This window comes from Mus caroli, unplaced genomic scaffold (assembly GCF_978045245.1).
Source record: "Mus caroli unplaced genomic scaffold, Mus_caroli_1 scaffold_20, whole genome shotgun sequence".
NCBI classification, from domain to species: domain Eukaryota; kingdom Metazoa; phylum Chordata; class Mammalia; order Rodentia; family Muridae; genus Mus; species Mus caroli.
The window spans coordinates 22,550,026-22,570,344 of record NW_028227275.1 but is presented as its reverse complement, the minus strand read 5'-3'; the positions used below and the strand labels follow the sequence as shown (position 1 = coordinate 22,570,344).

Here is a 20,319-nt window from a genome sequence, read left to right as displayed (position 1 = left end):
CAACTCATTAATTGACTAGCATACTAAGGAGTGTCTGGGAATGGGGGTGCTGGGAATAAATCTGGGGGCAGTAAGGATGCTATCGGATGGTAATTCCCTCCTAAGACCTTCGCATGTCATCCACAGCACAAGCATGAGTTAAGAGTGTCTGGGTGATCAAAATGGAGTCTGGACTCAAAACCTGTTTTCATAATGGCTTCCCATCTCAATGGTTTTGGAGGTACTGATGGTTCATGCCAAGTTTCTCTTTATATCTTCCTCTCTCTCTCTCTGTTCCCTCCCAGTATATCTGCAGATGCCCAAGACTGGGTTCTGAAAGGAGTAAGGGTTAGCTTTGTTGCAGTAAAATAGAATTAACTCTAAACCACATTTAAAGCTTCCCTGCCAATAAAGAACAAGGTTTTGGAGATTTTTTTTTTTAATCTTATATTTGTAAGACACAGCCCCTGGGTAAAAGATCACAGATGCACTTTTAACCCCTTTACAGATGCTTCTCTCACAAAAGGCCAGAAAAGGCGAATGCACAGGTCCCAAGTGATCAGACAGCAACGTCTTAGACAAAGTCTGGACCTTTCTTATCCCTCCCATGTTCTCTGGGATCTCTTCCTAAAAGTAACCACAAACTAGAGACTTCTGACAGGAGAGTGTTAAAACAAATGGCTTTTAAACACATTCTGAACCTCCATTACCAAGATACTTGATACCTCTTTGACTGAACACGTTCTGTGCTTATTTTGGATGACAGCCTCTGATCTTGGAAATAATTCATTCTGACACTGAACTGGGTAATGCCTCATTTTCAAGTAGCGTGAATTACCTGACTTAGCATCAAAGACCATGAAGCACCAAGGCTGTTTTACTCCTACTATCAAACTTCACTTTTAAGTGCGTCGTGTACTGCTGACCACATAATAGGTACACAAGATCTGTCTTTAAAAAATTAAGGCTGTAGCTTAATATAACCCTCAAGGTGTGTGCATGTATGTATACATATGCTTTTGATTATTAATGACTATAATACTTGCTCCACAAAGAAAACATTAATATAAGGCTATATAAAAAAATAATGTTCATCATATTCACATACATTATTGAAATACTAACTGTATAGATTTATGGTCCAAATGTGACAAAGTTTAGTACAGTAATGAAATATCCTGTCAATTGCTATTTTAAAACTGACTTTTCACTTATATACAATTGATGCTGATGAAGTAAAATATGAATGCATCGGTGTTAGAAAATAATTGATTTCTGACATTTGGACAGATCTCTTGGTTGTATATGCAAATATTTCTAACATTCTTAGAATTTCTTATTCAAATAGTAGGGTTAAAGAAAGTATGTATATGCTGAACCATATGTTTTCTCATCACCAATAATCAAACCTTAACTGGGTGTAGGAGGAGGCAGTCAAGAGCCTCCCTGTGAGTTCAAGGCCAGTCTGGTCTACATAGGGAGTTCCAGGACTGCTAGGATTATAGGGAGACCCTGTTTCAAAACAAAAAACAATAAAGCCTTAAAAATAGGCCTTCAGGGGGCTGGTGAGATGGCTCAGTGGGTAAGAGCACCCGACTGCTCTTCCGAAGGTCAGGAGTTCAAATCCCAGCAACCACATGGTGGCTCACAACCATCTGTAACGAGATCTGGCGCCCTCTTCTGGAGTGTCTGAAGACAGCTACAGTGTACTTACATATAATAAATAAATAAATCTTAAAAAAAAAAAAAAATAGGCCTTCAGAAATATTTTTAGGCTGGGCATGGCTTTAATCCCTGGTAGGCAGATCTCTGTCTCAGAAAGAAAAAAAGGAAAGAAAAGACTTACTTCCAGAATTCACACATAAGAATCCACTCAAATTCAAATCCAGCTGGTAACTGTTCCCCCACTGCTCTCTCCTCCAGTAACTGTGCGACAGCTCTTCTCTGCCCACATACCACGTGCCCAACTTAATTAGGAAAAAAAAAGTCAAGGCTGGCTGGTAACTGGTCACTATCCCTGACGCTTCTGGGTGAAGGGATTTTCTGCTTTCACATTTTTATGAGGCAAGAACTCTGAGTCCCAGAATGACTGGCTTCTATGGCACTGAACTAAGTCTCTAGCTGAACTGCTTTTCACTAAAATAAAAAACAAACAAAACCTCGTAAGACTAGGAAGTAAAAATCGAAGCTACTTTATTCAGTTAATAGCAGAAAATATTTACATACACATTTGTAAGTCATTTCTACAATGATAATAGCTATTATATAAAATAGTTCTTTATAACTCTATTTATAAACATATACAGTTTTTATCTGTAAGAATTTAAGCCGGGCGGTAGTGGCGCACGTCTTTAATCCCAGCACTCGGGAGGCAGAGGCAGGCGGATTTCCGAGTTCGAGGCCAGCCTGGTCTACAGAATGAGTTCCAGGACAGCCAGGGCTATACAGAGAAACCCTGTCTCAGGAAAAAGAAAACAAAACAACAACAACAACAACAACAAAGACTTTAAGAGAAAAACACTTTCCTGGTTGGACAGGAACCGATATTCCTATGGCACAATGGAAATCTTGGACCTTTCATCTTACTGAGCGATTCCCCTATCACTCTCAGGTACTAAGTTAACCGAACTTCAAAGACTCAAGATTCTGACTCACACTCTCTCTCACACTAGCAATGAGAGCACTCGTTCCTCCTAAAAGGTCACATTCGGTCATTCCTTGTGTCACTCAACAAGAGACAATGAACAAGAGTATAACTTTAACTTATTTATCAAAAAAATTCACAAAATTGGGGGCTCCCAGAGACTGAACCAAAGAGCACAGAAGGGCTGAACCTAGCCCTCCCCCCATCTGTAGCAGATGTACAGACTGGTCTTCATTCGGATCCCCCAACAACTGGAGCTGGTCTTACCCTGACTCTGTTGCCTGCCTGTGGACCCTGTTCTCCTAACTGGGCTGTCTTGTCTGAACCCACTAAAAGAGGATGTACCTAGTCCTGTAGTGACTTCAGGTGCCAGGGTGGGTTGATACCCCGGGGGGACCTTCATTCCTTTAGAAATGACGGGGAGGGGGTAGGAGGGAGGAGTCATGGGGGGAGGGGGACTGGAAGGAAAGGGATCTGTGATGGGGATGTAAAGTGAATAAGTAAATAAATTCATAAAAAATTAAAATCAAATTAAATCAAATAAAAAAAAATGAAGGTTAAAAAACCCCACAAAATATTTTATTTGCTTTCAACTATGGTGCTGCAATAACAATATTTTTTTAGTTATAAAAATTTAATAGCTGTCTTGTTTAGGTTTTGTCTACTTAACATACACTGGAGTCACCTGAGCAGAGGAAATCTCAACTGAAGAACTGCCTCCACAGACTAGACTATGGCATGTCTGCAGGGCAGTTGTAGATTTCATGACTGATGGGCAGTGCCATTCCTGGACAAGTTGGTGTGGACTGTATAAAAAGGCAGGCCAAGCAAGGCATGGAAAGCAAGCCAATGAGCAGGGTCTTCTGTGGCCCTGCTCCAGTTCTCAAATAATCATTCTTAGGAAGTCTTCCTTGTACAACCAGAAACAGGCCCTGACATATCTGTGTGTCTCTGCCATGCACATACAGATATCTGAGACAGTCCATTCACCCTCTACTGCCATGATGAGCTTTCCAAACACTTGGCGAAATCCAGCGGTGTCTCAGGAGCAGCTTCATTACAGTATCTTTTGATTAGTTGATTTAAATCTTCATTCAAAAATGAGTCTCCTGGTAAAAATTTATCCTGAAAAAAAGTTAAAATTAATAGTTAAAGCCACACACATTGTAAGTAATAACCAATCTGAGCAAAGTCAAAACCACTGCCAGGGAACACCAACCACGGGAACAGAGTCTATGGGGCTGCATGCAGTGACAATACAGAAGGTACAGATGGGTACATCCTGTGAGTTCAAGGCCAGCCTGGCCTACACAGTGAGTTCTAGTACAGCTAGAGCTCATAGTGAAACTGTCTCAAAACAAACAAACAAACAACAACAAGAAAGGAAAGAAGTAAAGAGAGCTCCTTGGTCAGGTCTTTGATCGACACTAGGCTGAGTAAGTCTTATCAACCATCTCCTTAGAAGTCTGGCACCATGAATCTACCCCAATCTCAACTCCTAGAGCCTAGCCTTTGTGGTCAACACCTATAGGCCTAACTAATAGGAAGCTAAGGCAAGTCAGTAAGTTCAAGGTTAGCCTGGACTACAAAGCAATGCCCTGTCCCAAAAAAGAAAACAAAACTGGCAAAGTAGAGTTGAATCGCTAACTGACACATTGGTTTAATGTTTACTCTCTCTTTGTAAAAAAAAAAAAAAAATATCACATACCTTCCTTTTGGAGTATGAAGATTCAACAGGCGGGTTGAATGTCATTGCTGCCATGCTGTAAGTCTCAAAAAGTTCAACTGCAGATCTATAATAAAAATATAAGATATGCAGAAATACTATCATCATCTGTGTGACTTTAAGAACATTCAATCAACTCATTCATTAAAGATACAAACTAGAACCAGGCAGTGGTGGTGCACGCCTTTGATCCAGCACTAGGGAGGCAGAGGCAGACAATCAAGTTAGAGGCCAGCCTGGTCTACAGAGTAAGTTCCAGAAAAGCCAGGGCTACACAGAGAAACCCTGTTTGGAAAAACAAAACACAACAACACAACACAAGTCAGCTGGGGCTGAGACTTGATGAATGGTACTTGCCCAGCCCACAAGACGGGAGGGAGACACAGGTAACTGTTAAAAAAGAAAAAGCAGCAGCTATATTTAGTATGGGCAAACATCATCTCTATCTACCACAAAGGGTTTATAGCAAATGGCAGAGTTGAGTCTTATTTGGAGGGACTTACTATACTGGCAATTTAAAAATACAAAATCGGGTTGAAGAGCTGGCTCAGTGGTTAAGAGCACTTGTTGCTCTTGCAGAGGACCCAGGTTCAATTTCTAGCACCCACAAGGTGACGTGCAAACATTCACAACTCCAGTTTCAGGGGGTCATGAGCACGCAGCATGCACATGGTGCACAAACATAGATGTATACCAAACACACACATAATTAAATCTAAACAAAAGTCTTCCATATGAAATAACTAAATGTAGTATTTCAAGACAAGCAGGAAGTCAATTTTAAGTGAAGTTTTCCAATCTTAAAAGGAAACAACTAGCCAGGCATAGTGGGGCACACCTGTAATCCCAGTGCTTGGGAGTAGAGGGAAAAGGATCAAGACTGTAAGATCATCACATATAAATTCTTATGTGGTTAAGTTTGTGCCCATCATAGACTACATGAGTATGAGGCCAGGGAGCTATGGGATCAGGGGAAGCAGGCCTGCAGCAAGATTAGAGTCAAGACATGTCCAAACCCTGGAAACTGGCAGTAGTAGGATCGCTTGGCCCCTGTCCCAGGCCAATGTGTCCCTGTGCATGTAGCCCTGTACCCCCACAACACACACACATACACACACCTTTGCCCCACTGGAGGAGGTTACATAGCCCAGTAGCCAGGTTAAAACTTCCTTTCCCCTTATAAGGTCATGTCCAGCAGCACCTGGAATTCCTCCTTACACCAATGAGGCATCCCCAGCACCCTGGCCCTGGCCAATGATGTACACTCACCCTAAAGCCCCTACTTGCACCCCCAATTAAATGAAACTGAAGCATGTCTCCCAAGAGTCTGCACTTGTGAACCACACACACACACACACTGTTCAGTCCTGCACCCCCACTCAAGATCCAGTGGCTGTGATGGAGGGCTGACCACTCTGCTATGGATGGCAATGCAGAACCTGAATGATACATGGGACCCTGTCTAAAACAATCAAACAAAAATATAAATTTCTTCCATTTTTGCTCATACTCTAAAGACAGTATGAAGTCAGTCTAGCCTACAATTCATCTATAGTATCTAAATTAAAGAAATCTATGAGCTTACAAGAAGAAAAAAGAAAAGAAAAGAAAAAAGAAAAGCCTGGGGCTAGGCAAATAACTAATTTGCTAAAGTGCTTATCATGCAAGCTTGAGGACCTGAGTTCAAGCCTAGCCACCGATGTTTAAAAAAAAAAAAAAAAAAGCCAGGCACAGGTATTTGTAGTCACAAAGTGGAAAGACTGAGAAACAAGATCACTGAGGTTCAGTCTAGATCCTGAAACAAAAAGTAAAGTGGATGACTTCTGAAGAACAACACACAATCTGACCTCTAGTCTCCACAAGCTCACACACACACACACACACACACACACACACACACACACACACAAATAAAAGGATAAGGGCCAGGTCAGAGTCTTTCAGTCTTAGACTAAGTTGGTGTTTTGGGTTTGATCCCAAGCACAAAAAAATAAACCCTAAACAGGCCAGGTGACACACATCATTAGTAACAGTGCTCAGGAGGCAGAATCAACAGGACTTCTGAGTTCCAGGGCAGCCTAGTCTATACAGGGAGTTCCAGGGCAGCCTGGTCTACACAGTGAGTTCCAGGGCAGCCTGGGCTACACAGTGAGTTCCAGGGCAGCCTGGGCTACACAGCGAGTCTCAAGGCAGGCACATAAAGCAATGCAGTGGCAAACGCTACCTTCGGCTCAGCTCGGGCTTGAGGGCCTCAGAGCCTTCGGATGGTGCCCCAGCAAGCAGATGTGCTGCAAACTTTCGCACAATGGGATGGTAATGTCTCTGAAGAGGAAAAGAAACAGTATTCACTATTTCACAAACATTATTCATTATTTAAAAACACAAGCCACAGCTTTTTTTTTTTAAATCCAATGTAAAAAAAAAAAAATAACAAACAAAAACATGAATACAGATCATTTCAAACTTTTGACCCAGAAAATGTGTTGTGAGAGTGTGTCTCCCTGAAATGATAGGAAAGCTTTCACCCACGCTACCTCAGCAACATGGCTGCCTAAACATGATCTGAACAAGCCCAGCATCCCACGTGTGTGAGACATGCTACTGTGAAAGAAGAACTCTGACAAGGGCCCTACTCCTAAGCAAAGCACTAAACAAAGGTAAAAAAAACTAAGGACTGCAGATATACAGTGGGAAGTTAGTCTTTCCCAGGGTTGAGCCCCTAGCCAACAGCGAGAAGTCAGCCTGAAGTCATATACATACGAGCAACAATAGACAGACTCTGAAAGTTGTGTTTATGTATTTATGCATATGTATGTGTTGATATGCTTATAATCTGTATATATACATATATGTTAGCAAATAAAGAAAAAAAGGCCATGAACTTGAGAGGGAGCTGGGGCAAATGGACATGAGAGGAGATGGACATGAGGGGGAAGGGAGAAAATAATATAATTTTATTTTAATTTTTAGTAAAACTTTCAAATTTTTAAAAGAACATATTACAAGCCAGGTGTGGTGGAGCATGTCCTTAATACCAGGTCTCCACAGATCTCTGAGTTCCAGGATAGCCAGCGCTACATAGAGAGACTCTATCTCAAAACATAAACCCTTTGTTCTCAGGATTAAAATATACACCTGTTAAATTACCAAGTTAAAAGGAAATAATAAAAGGCAGTTTCTATTTCATAGTGAGAAGTAAGTTACCACTGTTTCTAGGCTCACTCTAACGCTGGACTCACTATCGGATCTTGGCACTGTAGGTAAACTACTTCGTAATGGAGTCTACCACAGTCTCCTTGGATAGGACCCAATACATGGTCCTATAAATGTGCCTGAGGACAAATCCTCTTTTCTGAGCAGTGTTGGGGAAAGACTTCATTAAATCTCCATATGCTCATTACAAAACTCCATCACGCTCTGCTTTTGTAGAAATGTACACAGCAGCCTCAGGAGGACAGTATTTAAGTAACGCTCCCACAGAAGGCATTCCAGAAAACACACATGTGCATTCTGGCAATAGCTACTTGAGGAAAAGGTGAAAACATTTTGTTCACTCATAAACCAGGTGGGCGGGGGAGGAAGTGAGGAGAGAAGAAAGGACGGCCCCTTACCCGAAGTGTGTGTAGCTCCCACAGTGCGGTGTTCTGTGCATTACAGTACTCTGGCTCCTCCAGCTCAGGTAGAAACACCCCGCTGCCCTGAGACTCATTATCAAGCAAGAGATCTGTTCTGGGAAAAGTCTGCAAAAACATCACATAAAAAAGAATTAACTAAGGTATCTTAAAGAATGTGACTGTCCTATAGTTGTATTTAAATTTGCAGTTACAGTAAGAGCTACAATTTTAACATCTTTAAACCTAGCTTTCCCAAGAAACAGTTTACATGTGTATCATGAAAGAATGTCTTGGTTTATAGAGATTTACTCAATCTGCAAAGGTGGCATATTTTTCACATCTTCCAATCTCACTTTAAGGGACCTCTCTTACAGATAAACACTGAATGTAGCAACATTGGTTAGAACATCATTTATAACAGCAATGTCTATGTCAAGCTGTGTGAGTGCAAATCCTAGTGCTACCCATTTCTTAAATCCACAGTAGTTTAAAGAGCACCCTGCATAAGGGCAGCAGGCAGGGCAGTAACGAGAGCACACCTGCTGCTCCGTTTTTTACAGTCCACCAGCAGTGTCTTTTGAGTCAGGGTGTCACTGTGTCGCACTGGCTGGCCAGGAATGAACTACACAGACCAGCCTGGTCTCAAACCCACATGTATCTGCTGCTCAGGGTGGCCTGAGACTTGTGGGCTTGGGCAGTCTTTCAGCATCAGTACCCTATGTAACTACAGGCATGATCCACTGCATCTGGCTAGGAATTACTTTATAATAAAAAGGAAACATTCAAGGGAAAGAGATACGTACAAACAAGCACAGTACCAGGACACTGTGAGACCTAAGCTCTGCCTCTTTATGCTCTTACTTACATGCATCAATATCCTGGTAGTTGCTAAAAGGCCAATGCTTGAATTTGGAAGAACCTGCAGAGCAAGTGTACAAAGGCGTTTGATGAAGGCAAGAGCTCGCTGATGAGAAACCTGCTTTCTGCGCTTGCTTAGCATGACATCGAGGCAGTGGAGCACAATCTCAATGCCGTCGTTGGTGGCACCTAAAACAGACGTCCTTCAGGGTCACTTTCGTTATGCTTTCATTATGCCACTTCCTGAACTCAGGGACCCCATGATGAACTGTCATGCCCGCTGCAAGCCATCCTCCTAGCCCAGAGAGCCTTAGAGATGCGCTGGGCCGCTCTTACTGCATTTCCAGTCAGTCAGTGCCAGAAGTCACCCAAATCTTGTGCAGCATTAACTACAGGTGCACAGCAAGGACAAGCCAGCCTTGTGCAGCAGATCCTGTTTCTCATCGGCTACAATTATGATCAAACACGCTCTCAGACTACACATATGTACCAAGCAAGCATCTTCAGAAAACATACCTGCATGTAATGTGAACAGTGTCTTGTAAAGATGTGTATAGAATTTCATCGGGTCAATATTTAAAACATCACCTGTGAGATGACAACAAACTCAAGTTAGGTTAAGTTAGTCTTCAGGGACAAAGGAAATGAAGCCTAAAGTACTGACTCACCTTGTCCAGAAAGAATATGAAAAGCAGTTTGAACACAGTGGAGACTTTCTTGATAACTTAGATCCTTTACAGAAACAAAATGAAACAGAAACAAAACAAATGAGAGTGATTTCTGCCACTTATATCTTTAAAATGTAATCACTGATAGAAGTTACTTACCCCAGACTCAATGAGGGTATGAAGAACCACTAATAAGTCATCAAAAAACTCCACATTTATAAGATGTGCAAACCTAGAATCAAATAAAACTTAATTACTAAATAGTCCAAAAGCAGAAATAAAGCAAGCAAGAAAAAAAAAATAGTAAAAATAGATGTAGTGAGAATTTGGGTTTCTTAAAAATAAAGAGTTATATTATGTGACTCCATTGTTGTTAATCCCAGGTGTGGGCTATGGGACTGCTTCAGGTTGTCCCAGCAGCTAAGCACAGTTTGCCTGGTGCTCTGGCAGGGGTGTGGTTTTGCCAGCTGCAGATAGCTTACATTTGAAGTCCTGGGGACTCTTGAGAGGATATAAAAGTGCCAGAGCCCCACAAGGCTGCAGAGGCTGCTGCTCGTTGCTGCTGTTGCAGTCTGTCAAGTGGTCGTGTGAGCAAAGAGAAAAGAAAACACTGGATATCCTGCTGAGGAAGACTGGACTTGCCCCCAAGAAACTCGAGGCCCCTAATCAGACAGGGGGTTGGGAGAGACTGGGGTGGAAAAGGGTGACAGGTAAAAGAACCCAATAAAATAGCCAAAAATATGGTACAGCTTGACTTTAAAATAACACTGTAAATATTACTTATTTCTAATTGTTAGTTGAAATGGAAGTAAGAGATCACTGATAGCTTTCACTTAATTCAAACTGACTTTTTACACAATTCTCGCACTACTGGGCAGTATACTTGGTAGGAATATGAGGCACCAGACAAAAATACTCTGTCCTGACAAACAAGTGAACATGTGCCCTGACTAAATGCACTGGGCTCCGACAATTCATAAAGAAGGCAACAGAAGCAAGAGCAAGCTTCCCAGCAGACAGGAGCAGTAAATGGAAAGGACGCTGCCATTCGTAAGAACATGGGGTTGGGGGAGGCTGGAGAGATGGCTCAGTGGCTGCTGGCTCAGATGGCTGCTCTTCTAGAGGTCCTGAACTCAATTCCCAGCAACCACATGGTGGCTCACAACCATCTGGAATGGGATCTGATGCCCTCTTTGGAGGGATATATACAAATAGAGCACTCATATAAATCAATCAACCAACCAAACAACCAACCAATCTCTTATAAGAGCCTGGACTTTGGGAGTTAAAGGAGCTGCTGCCAGGTGGAACACATAGAAACTCTCAATCCTTGGCACTTAACCTAGGAATATGGACACTCTGATATGCTTGAAAATAAAATTTATAATTATTGGATGGGTGACTGAAGTTCTGCTCCTAATGACTTATGTGATACTACATTGAATCACTTGACTGCCCGAGGCCTCTATTTCTTGAAACGAATGAGACAGCAGAGTTCAGGAATCTTAAGCTATTAGATGTGAGAATATTCTGTACACTACAAAACAAGTCCAAGCATCTGTTAGACCTCTGAACAAAGTGAGAGATGCCACATGCTCTCCTACCAATTTCGTGGGAAGTAATGTGGCATTATTGGGGGTGGGGGCAGGGGCAGTTTCAAGACAGGGTTCTCTGTGTAGCCCTGGCTATCCTAGAGCTCACCTTGTAGAGCAGGTTGGCCTAGAACTCAAAAGAGATCTGCCTGCCTCTGCCTCCTGGAATTAAAGGCATGAGCCACCACGCTCTATACAATGTGGCATTATTAACCAGAATTTAAAATGCAAATGGCCTTTCTTTCACCTGAGAACACATGTGCTCACGTTCATGAAGATATAAGTAAGAGGTGCGTGCCTATAATCCCAACACCTGGGGAGGGGAGAACAATCAGAAATTTGTCATCCCTGGCTATACAAGTTTGAAGCTAGTGTGGGCTGCATAAGACCTTTCTTCAAAAATCTCTAAAAATAAAAATAAAATATTAAAAAGAAGAAGAAGAAGAAAGAAATGCTCTCTATGTGCTACCATAGGAAGATCCTTGAGTAACTTAAGGGGACTTAAAAGATACTACACACATATTCTTCCATTTATGTGTCAGAAAAGGACAAGCAGACACACATCTCTTATTCTCTGGACTTATAAAATGAGCATATATTACTTGAAAAAAAAAAAAGAAAAAAAAGGAGCCTATTTTTTTATATAGCGAGTTAACCATAAAACAAAGATAAATAAAAGATGTCGGGAACTAGAAATGCTGATTCACACCTGGAAGCCACAAATTAAAGGCCAGTCTGAACTACACAGTGACTTCTAGGCTACCCTGGAGTACAGAGAAGACCCCATGTCAAAACAAAGCAAAACAAAACCAAAATAGCAGGTTTCATAATCCTTCCTTCGCTCTGACTTTTCTGGAGGTTTCTAATGACGAGGATATAATCTTTCATAAAGAGGCACAGCCCTGTGAGCTCCAGTCACCAGTGAGACTCTGAAAGAACAGAACTCCTATCTTCCAGCCAGAGCTGCATTTGCAAGTCTGTTTCTAAATCTCTGCTACCTAATGAGGCTAGCAGAAAGTTTCCAACTGCATCAGTGGTGTGCATTATATCGTATAGGATAGCAAAGAGTACAAGGTACCACCTCAGAGTTAATAACTATTACTTTGAGCTAACATTCCCTAAGATCATCAGTGCTGACAGCACACACAGGATCTATTTTAGCAGGAACAGATGTAGTGAACTAGAGGCAGGATCTGCAAGCTGGGTTAATAAAACAGACTGAAGAATCATGTGTGTCTGACGCCCACAAACGGCTGGCAGAACACCAACAGCATAGTACAAAAAGGAGTCAAGAATTTGGGCTGGAAAGATGGCCCTATGGTTAAGGGCATGTGTTCCTCCAGAGGAAGGTGACATCAGCATCCACACAGCAGCTTACAACAATCTGTTAACTCCAATCCCAGGAATCCAATGCCCATTTCTACCCTCTGAGGGCACCATGCACACACATGGTGTACAGACATACACAAAGGTAAAACACCCATACACACAAAACAGAACAGAATCAAGAACTGAGTGGTGATTCTTAGGGATACCAGAAACATTAAGCAGAAGAAAAAAGAATTAATTTTAAAAGATTTAAAATGAGAAAAGCCAAAGGCGTAGCACAAGAAGTATAGCATTAGGACAGCATAGGGGACACTCTGAGAGCCTCAGTTGTGATGCCCATCAGTATTTACAGCCCACACAACCCTTACTTGGCAAGGCCTTCTAGAACCGCTGGCAGAAGAGGTGACTTCTGGGCCTTCTTCAGTATTCTGAAGTAGGTCACAAACACAATATTCAGAGTCTCGGTGTGCTGGCAGAGAAAGCAGACGAGAGCGCCTTAGAGCTAGCTGGCTGGTCTCCACGAGTTAGACTAATCACAACTCGCAAAGCCGAAGCTGCTTTTCCCTTTCCCATCCCCTGAGAATGCAGATTTTGGAACAAAATAGAATGAAGGCCTGGTAATTTCATAAACTGGCATGCATTACCTCATACTTCCTTATATGTAAAAAAAAAAAAAAAATCTACCTAAAACCCATCAAATAAATCAAAATGATATACCTTTAAGTCAAAACAATGTATAATTAAAATCATTTAAGAAAACCTGACAGAGTGGAGCTGCCCACCAGTTTCAGCTTTTTCTCAGTGCTCTCCGAAGCTTCGGCCTCCCGGAGTTCCCGCTCTAGTTTCTCTTCTGCCTTCTTCCACTGAAAAGAGAAAAAAGGAAAAACATTATTCATATGCGTATGTATATATGTATATACATATGTGTACACATATACAAGTATGAGGACGCATATACACACACAGACACACATGCACAATAGAGGCAGTGTGAATACTATAAAACACGGTAAGGCCATATACTGCCTATGAATGTGACACAAGCAAAGGGAGAAAAGCACGGGTGAGACCTGCAAGCTGACTGACTCAGTCACACTGGTCGTCCCTTGGAAAAAGGTGGAAGAATGGAAACTTACGTAACGGCGCTAACATAACAATTACTATTTATGCACATGCGTCATCTCATCTAAACTGTAAAATGACCCTTAAGGGTAGATACTGTGTCCTTCTAAATTAACCTTCATAAAATGCCAGTAAATGAAAAGTGACTGATTTCAACCCAGATCTAAGAGATAAGAACTTTAACCAATAAACTAGACAACTAAACAATAAAAACTCAAATGAGTTTTCTTGACCCTTACTGTCAAGAAAAGGAAATCTGCATTTCATGACTCAAACAACTTTTCGCAGACACGTGCAGAAAAATAACTAAATGTAGTTATTCAAGCTGGAAGGGGGTGGCTGTGGGGACAGCCTTCCTGCCAAGCCTGCTGACTTGAGAGCATCCCTAGAACCCACACGGTAGGACAGAGCTTCAGCACTGTCTCTTGACCCCCAAACACACACAACAGTCACATGTGCACAAATGTACACATATATGAAAAGTAATTAAAAAACTTTAAAAAAGCTCTAACCAACCTAAGGGTAAGTCTGCATAGTGGGGAAAAAAGAAAAGAAAATTCACCTATTGCTCTCTTCTAACAGTTGTCAGTCCAAGTTGACTTAAGAAAGGTGGTTTTTTTTTATAAAAAGTGGGAAAAACAAAATTCTCTAAATAGTTTAGATTTTAAACTTGCTTAATTTATTTCCTTTTTTAAGCAAAAAAAAATCTTGTTACTTTCCAGATCCTAATCACAAATTGGACTCAAGCAATCATCCCACCTCAACCTCCTAAATAGCTAGAAAATATATAAATAAAACATACACACACCCCAGATTGCAACTTTTTTTTTTTTTTTTTGGTTTTTCGAGACACGGTTTCTCTGTATAGCCCTGGCTGTCCTGGAACTCACTCTGTAGACCAGGCTGGCCTCAAACTCAGAAATCTGCCTGCCTCCCGAGTGCTGGGATTAAAGGCGTGCGCCACCACACCCGGCAGATTTCAGTATTTTTATGATTTAACTCTAATGTAAAACTGGGCATGGTGAAACAGGCCTACAACCCCAGCATTTAGGAGCTAAGGGCAGAAAACTCCAAGGCTAGGCTAGGTTACATAGTGGGACCTTTCTTGACAGCATCATCGGCAAATGCTGGGAAATTCAGATGGGATGTAAACAGGGAGAAGGAAATAGACCCCCATCTCTTGCCCTGCATAAAAATTAACTCCAAATGGATCAAAGATCACTGTGAAACCTGAACCCTGCAACTATTAGAAGAGAAGGTAGAGAGACCTCTATAGCACAGACACTGGCTAAGATGTTATAAACAGAACTTTGGTTGCTCAAGAAATAACGCCAACAACTAGCCAATGGGACCTTGTGAAACGAAAAAACTCTGTACAGACAAGCAAAGTCATGTGAAGCTCACAGAATGGGAGGAATCTTTGCCAGGTACGGCAGAGAACTGTTATCTAGAACACATAAAGAATTAATATTCAAAACATTAAGAACACAGCTACTTTAGCAAGGTGGTGATGGCACATCCTATAGTCAAAAGAGGCAGAGGGAGGAAGGGAACTAGGTGGGAAGGGAATGGGGAGAGCAGTCAGGATCAGGTGTGGGGAGAGACAGGAGAGAGCCAGAGGGACAGGAGGATAAATGGAAATCTGCAGCTGCCAGGGGTGGAAAGGCGTAGGGGAATCTCTAGGAAGTTCCAGAGACCTGGGATGGGAGAGGCTCCCAGGAGTTAATGAAGGTGACCTTAGCCAAGAAGTCTAACAATGGGGGCATGAAGCCAGGCAGGAACCCCAGTGGATTAGGACACCAACCCATCCACAAAACTTGACCAAAAACTTGCCCTATCTAAAAACAATGCAGGGACAAAAATGGAGCAGAGACAGGGAATGGCCAACCAATAACCGGCCCATGGGCAAGCACCTATCCCTGACTATTAATGATACTCCATTATGCTTGCAGACAGGAGCCCAGCATAACTGTCCTAGGAGAGGCTCTTCCCAGCAGCTGACTGAAGCAGATGCAGATACCCACAGCCAAACATTGGATGGAGCTTGGAAACTCTTATGGAAAAGTTGGGGGAAGGATTGAAGGCCCTGAAGGGGATAAGGACTCCACAGGAAGACCAACAGAGTCAACTAACCTGGACCCTTGGCATCTCCTAGACACTAAGCAATCAACCAAAGAACACACACAGGCTGAACTGGTCCCCAACACATAGGACTGCCTTGTCTGGCAGCAGCGGGAGAGGATGCGCCTAACCCGGCCGAGATTTGATGTACCAGGACTAGAGGATACCCAGGGGGCCCCACCCTCTCAGAGGAGAAGGGAAGGGAGGTGGGGGGAGGGACTCTGTGGAGGAACTGGGGGGAACAGCGTTATGGATACAAATTAATTAAGTAAAAAATTAAAAAAAATTAATTTCAAAACATCAAGAATATAACAACCTCAGTCAGGTGGTAATGGCACATGCAGGACTCAGGAGGCAGAGGCAGATGGATCTGAGTTTGAGGGCCAGCCCTGTCTACAGAGTTCCAGGACACCCAGGACTACACAGAGAAACCCTGCCTTGAAAATAACAACAACAACACCCAAAACAAAAATCATTAACAAACAGTGAAGAGGAAGAGAGTCAAGAACAACTCTTGCTCATTCTTGATGGGAGTGTAAAGTGATAGAGACACTATGAAAATCAGTGTGGAGATTAAGAAAGCCAGAGGCTGAACTGCCATGTGACCCAGGTATTCTACTCCTGGACATAGATTCTACTATAGAGACACTTGCTCATCCAAGCTCACTGCTGCTCTATTCCCAACAGCTAGGAATTGAAACAGCCTAGACGTCCATCAACTAATGAATGGATAGTAGAAATGTAGAACATATACACAATGCAACTTTATTTTGTTCTAAGGAAAATTAAATCACAAAATGAGTAGGCAACTGGATGGAAGTACAGAGAAGTATACTGAATAAGGTAATGGAACTAGGCACAGAAAAATGTCACATGTTCACCCTCATAAGAAGATTCTAGCTTCCAAACTCAAAGTCTGTGCCTTCAAGGGTGCCTGTAAGGCCAGAGGTGGTGGCCCACCCCTTTAATCCCAGCACACAGGAGGCAGAGGCAGAGGCAGAGGCAGGAGGATCTGAGTTTGAGGCCAGCCTGGTCTACATGGTGAGTTCCAGAACAGCCAGGGCTAGGAAAGCTCAAGGTGTTGGGAGGAAGATGCCTGACAGGAGGGGGTATCAGACTGTATAATACAAAAGTAGAGAGGGGGAATGCTGGGGCTTTAAAGATGTAAGCAGGGGAAACATGGTGGGAAGGGAGAACTAACCACACCTGAGGCTATGAAAAAGCCTATCTTGTAACAAAATTTTAAAATGAATTTTTTTTAAAAAGGAAAAGTTTGAAGGGAGATCAACCTACAAGACTGATTCCAGAAGCTGCCAGTTTTTAAACAAAGCCCCAGTGCTGAGAGTAGACAGTTCCTCGTGAACTATGTGGGGTCAAAGAGGCCCCAGAAGTCCCCTAAACCAATATAGGTTCTTGCCATTCTTCTTGGCAGCCCACTAGAGCTAAACAATAAGACCCTATTACTGAAGAAACCACATATCTGCATTCACGATATAAAGAAATCAAGCTGGAATTTATCTGAAACAGTCCTCCCTGCTAGCTAACTTTCACAGTCTCTAAAGGTGCTATACAGCTGCTGGGGCAGAAAAAGCAGCAATGGTCTTATCTAGTTGTGAACGCTATGATCTTGACAGACCAGCCAAGCAAGATGCCCCCACTTGTGCAACAGAAGCCTACTTTTATGGGGTAGCTAACTGCTCTCTGCTGAATTTAAGACTTGTCTCACAGGACAGAATATAAGCCTGGTATTGTAAATATAGTCAAAAAACCGTGAAGGAGAGATCACAATTGAATACCATTAATTAGCTAATTGACATAGCTTTAAGCTGCCTTCTAAGTATTTATGCTTATATACACAGATATATGCTACTTTCAGTCTTAATCATACAAGCCTCTTTCCTGTGAACAGTAGTGAATCCAGAGACTCACAACGTCATGCCATGATGTAAGAATAAATGATAGATAGCAGAGGATGGCCTAGTTGGTCATCAATGGGAGGAGAGCCCTTGGTCCTGTGAAGGCTCTAGACCCCAGTATGGGGGAATGCCAGGACCAGGAATGGGAGTGGGTGGGCTGGGGAACGGGGGGGGGGGGGGATTTTGAGGGGGAAACTAGGAAAGGGGATAACATTTGAAATGTAAATAAAGAAAATATCTAATAATGAAAAAAAAAGAATAAATGATAGTGGGTGCTCAGCCTGAACAAACCATTTCATCATCCTATCCAAGGCTCAGGGAACACTGCAAGAAAGGGGAGAAGGACTGTAAGTGGGAAAATAGGGAGAAGTCTAGGAAATGTCATCTTCTGAGAAGATACAACTACTGCAATCACGAATTCATCACAGCTATGGATGCCTGTACTAGGTCAAGAATCGACCTGTCAACAACAGCCAGGCACTGTGGCAGGAAGAGCTAAGGCAGGCCTAGCGCTAACAGCCAAACATTTTGCTACTGAGGGATTACGAGAGGGGAAATGACCTTCCATTTTTGTAGCCACAGTTAACCCCACCAGGCTCCAACTGATACTTCAAATAGTCACAGGTAGCCTTGCTTAAACTGCAGTGGGCTGATGTGTGTATCTTTGGGAGTGGAGGGACTGACAGAGATGGCAGGGAGATTTGAGAGAACAGTGGGAGAGGGTAATCAGAATACATTAAATACATATACAACTTATCTATTTATACTTTGATTATAATGCAAGATCCATCAAAGCAGAATATATAATAAAATGAAAAAGAAAATAAACCAAACCTTTCTTTGCATTCTTGATAGAGTTTTTCTCTTCTCCTTGAAAGTCATGAATCTTTTGGGCTTGTTAATGTCCTCTGTATCTTTTTTCACTTCTACCTCCTTGATCCGCAGGCATAAAAATGTTTTTAACATCTAACAGTGAAAAAAAAGAAAAAAAAAAAAAAAAAACCACACAGCTTACTCCACCCAAAGACTCTGTAGAGAAGAACTTATTCTGAGTGTGTAGAATGTCTTACCACATTAGTACAGAGTTTTACCCTCGTCTGATAATGGGAGACAAGATGGCACAGAGCAAATGGCCAGAAAGAGATTTGGAATGGAAAAAGACCAATCCAGACTAAACTATCTGTACTCTACCCAGTTTTGCAATTAACAGTGCCAGCACTCATGGTCCTCACAATACAAAGACTGAGCCCCTGCACTGCTCTTGAAGACACTCCTCACTGAACTCTCAGTCACAGCAGCTTACATTGGGTAAACTCTCGACAACCATAGGTTCTGACTCTTTCAGTGTCCCAACATGCACAGCTAGAAGGGAAGGTGAATATTTCAGGTAACAGGACTAAAAGCATGGGAGAAAAATGATCAACAAACGGCATAAAGTGAAATAAATCTAAGGTCATTCTCAGTATTAGAAAGATAAATTCCAAATATTTTGTAAGCATTCTGTGTGCTCATAAAATATTACTAGCCAATGAAAAAACCACCCCAAATTATTAAAGGGTATAGTTTGTAGGGGGCTGGGGAATGTAGCTTTTATTCTAGCATCACTAACGTTAAAAGCATCTCTCTTTAGCTGAGTTATGAAACTATATTAAATGATTAAATGATTATCTTTTCTCTTAAGAAGACTGTTATTGCTGGCAGTGGTGGCCCACACTTTAATCCCAGCGCTCGAAAGACAGAGGCAGGTACATATCTGAGTTTGAGGCCAACCTGGTCAACAGAGTGAGATCCAGGACAGCCAGGGCTATACAGAGAAACCCTGTCTTGAAAAACAAAAAAACAAAAACAAAAAAACAACAAAAAAAAAAGCATACAGAGAGGCAAATTTTTATTAATAAATATGTGGACATGATGTAAAAAATGGCTCACTCAGTAAAGTGCCTGAGTTCAGATCCCCAGTACCGATATAGAAAGTTGGGTGTGGCACTGTGCCTGGGGGAGAGGACGGGGTGGATCTCAAAGTTCAATGGCCAGCCAAATCATGAGCTTCAGGTTCAGTGAGAGGCTGTCTCAATAAAATAAAATAAAAGTGGACAGCAACCAAGGAATATACTCAGTCTACTGTACCATCCACATTCACATATGTACACCTGAGCACAAGCACACGCAGACCCAAGTTCACAAGTCCAATACCACACACAAAATTTAAAAAAAAAAAAAAAAAGGATGTGCAAATGGGCAGCTTTCCACCTCAAAAACCAACAAGAGATTAAACAGCAGCGATGAGGACTGGGCCAACTTGGGAAATGACTCAGGTCAGTAATGACAGCCTAAGTGACAGAATATTGTTAGAAGACCATTTTTAAATAATTACTACTGAATCCACTAACTCTACTCAAAAAAATCATAATACTCATAATACCAAGAAATCTAATTCATAAATACTCACAATATAAAATAAAGAATAGAGACAGTAACCTCTCTCTCCCACACTGACCGCATCAGAAAAGCTCTTGAGACAACTCACTATTCACCAACAGGGCTGCATGTGCTGGGTGGGATGCTCAGGGTTACCACACATCCTGTCACACTCCTGTAGACAAGGATTCCTACTAGAAGCCTATTTTTTACGTTTTGAAACAAGAATGCATATACTTCTGTAAAAGTCCTCCTAGAGGGCTATACAAACTGTAGCAGACTGTCAGCAACACGCAGTCAGTGAATGGGTACATTTAACTTATATAAATACA

At 42.0% G+C, this 20,319-nt stretch overlaps 2 protein-coding genes across 3 annotated transcripts in view; one reads left to right on the top strand and one right to left on the bottom strand.

Annotated features, from left to right (window-relative positions):
* Positions 1–15,828, top strand: part of Plce1 (phospholipase C epsilon 1) — a 314,749-nt gene extending 298,921 nt beyond the window's left edge. Inside the window, exon 34 of the mRNA XM_029472801.2 lies at positions 15,485–15,828. The gene's annotated coding sequence lies outside the window, so the exon portion shown is untranslated. The remainder of the gene's footprint in view (positions 1–15,484) is intronic.
* Positions 2,103–20,319, bottom strand: part of Noc3l (NOC3 like DNA replication regulator) — a 30,503-nt gene continuing 12,286 nt past the window's right edge. The window contains exons 11-21 of one of the 2 annotated variants that reach the window (XM_021151814.3): positions 18,404–18,535; positions 13,193–13,273; positions 12,779–12,879; positions 9,649–9,721; positions 9,490–9,553; positions 9,338–9,409; positions 8,829–9,010; positions 7,961–8,089; positions 6,574–6,671; positions 4,332–4,416; positions 2,103–3,748 (exon numbers count right to left, since the gene is read on the bottom strand). In XM_021151814.3, coding sequence (XP_021007473.1) covers positions 3,617–3,748; positions 4,332–4,416; positions 6,574–6,671; positions 7,961–8,089; positions 8,829–9,010; positions 9,338–9,409; positions 9,490–9,553; positions 9,649–9,721; positions 12,779–12,879; positions 13,193–13,273; positions 18,404–18,535 — 1,149 coding nt within the window. In that variant the 3' untranslated portion in view covers positions 2,103–3,616. Of the gene's footprint in view, positions 3,749–4,331; positions 4,417–6,573; positions 6,672–7,960; positions 8,090–8,828; positions 9,011–9,337; positions 9,410–9,489; positions 9,554–9,648; positions 9,722–12,778; positions 12,880–13,192; positions 13,274–18,403; positions 18,536–20,319 lie in introns of those variants that run through there. The other variant, XR_015046184.1, reaches the window with a different exon arrangement.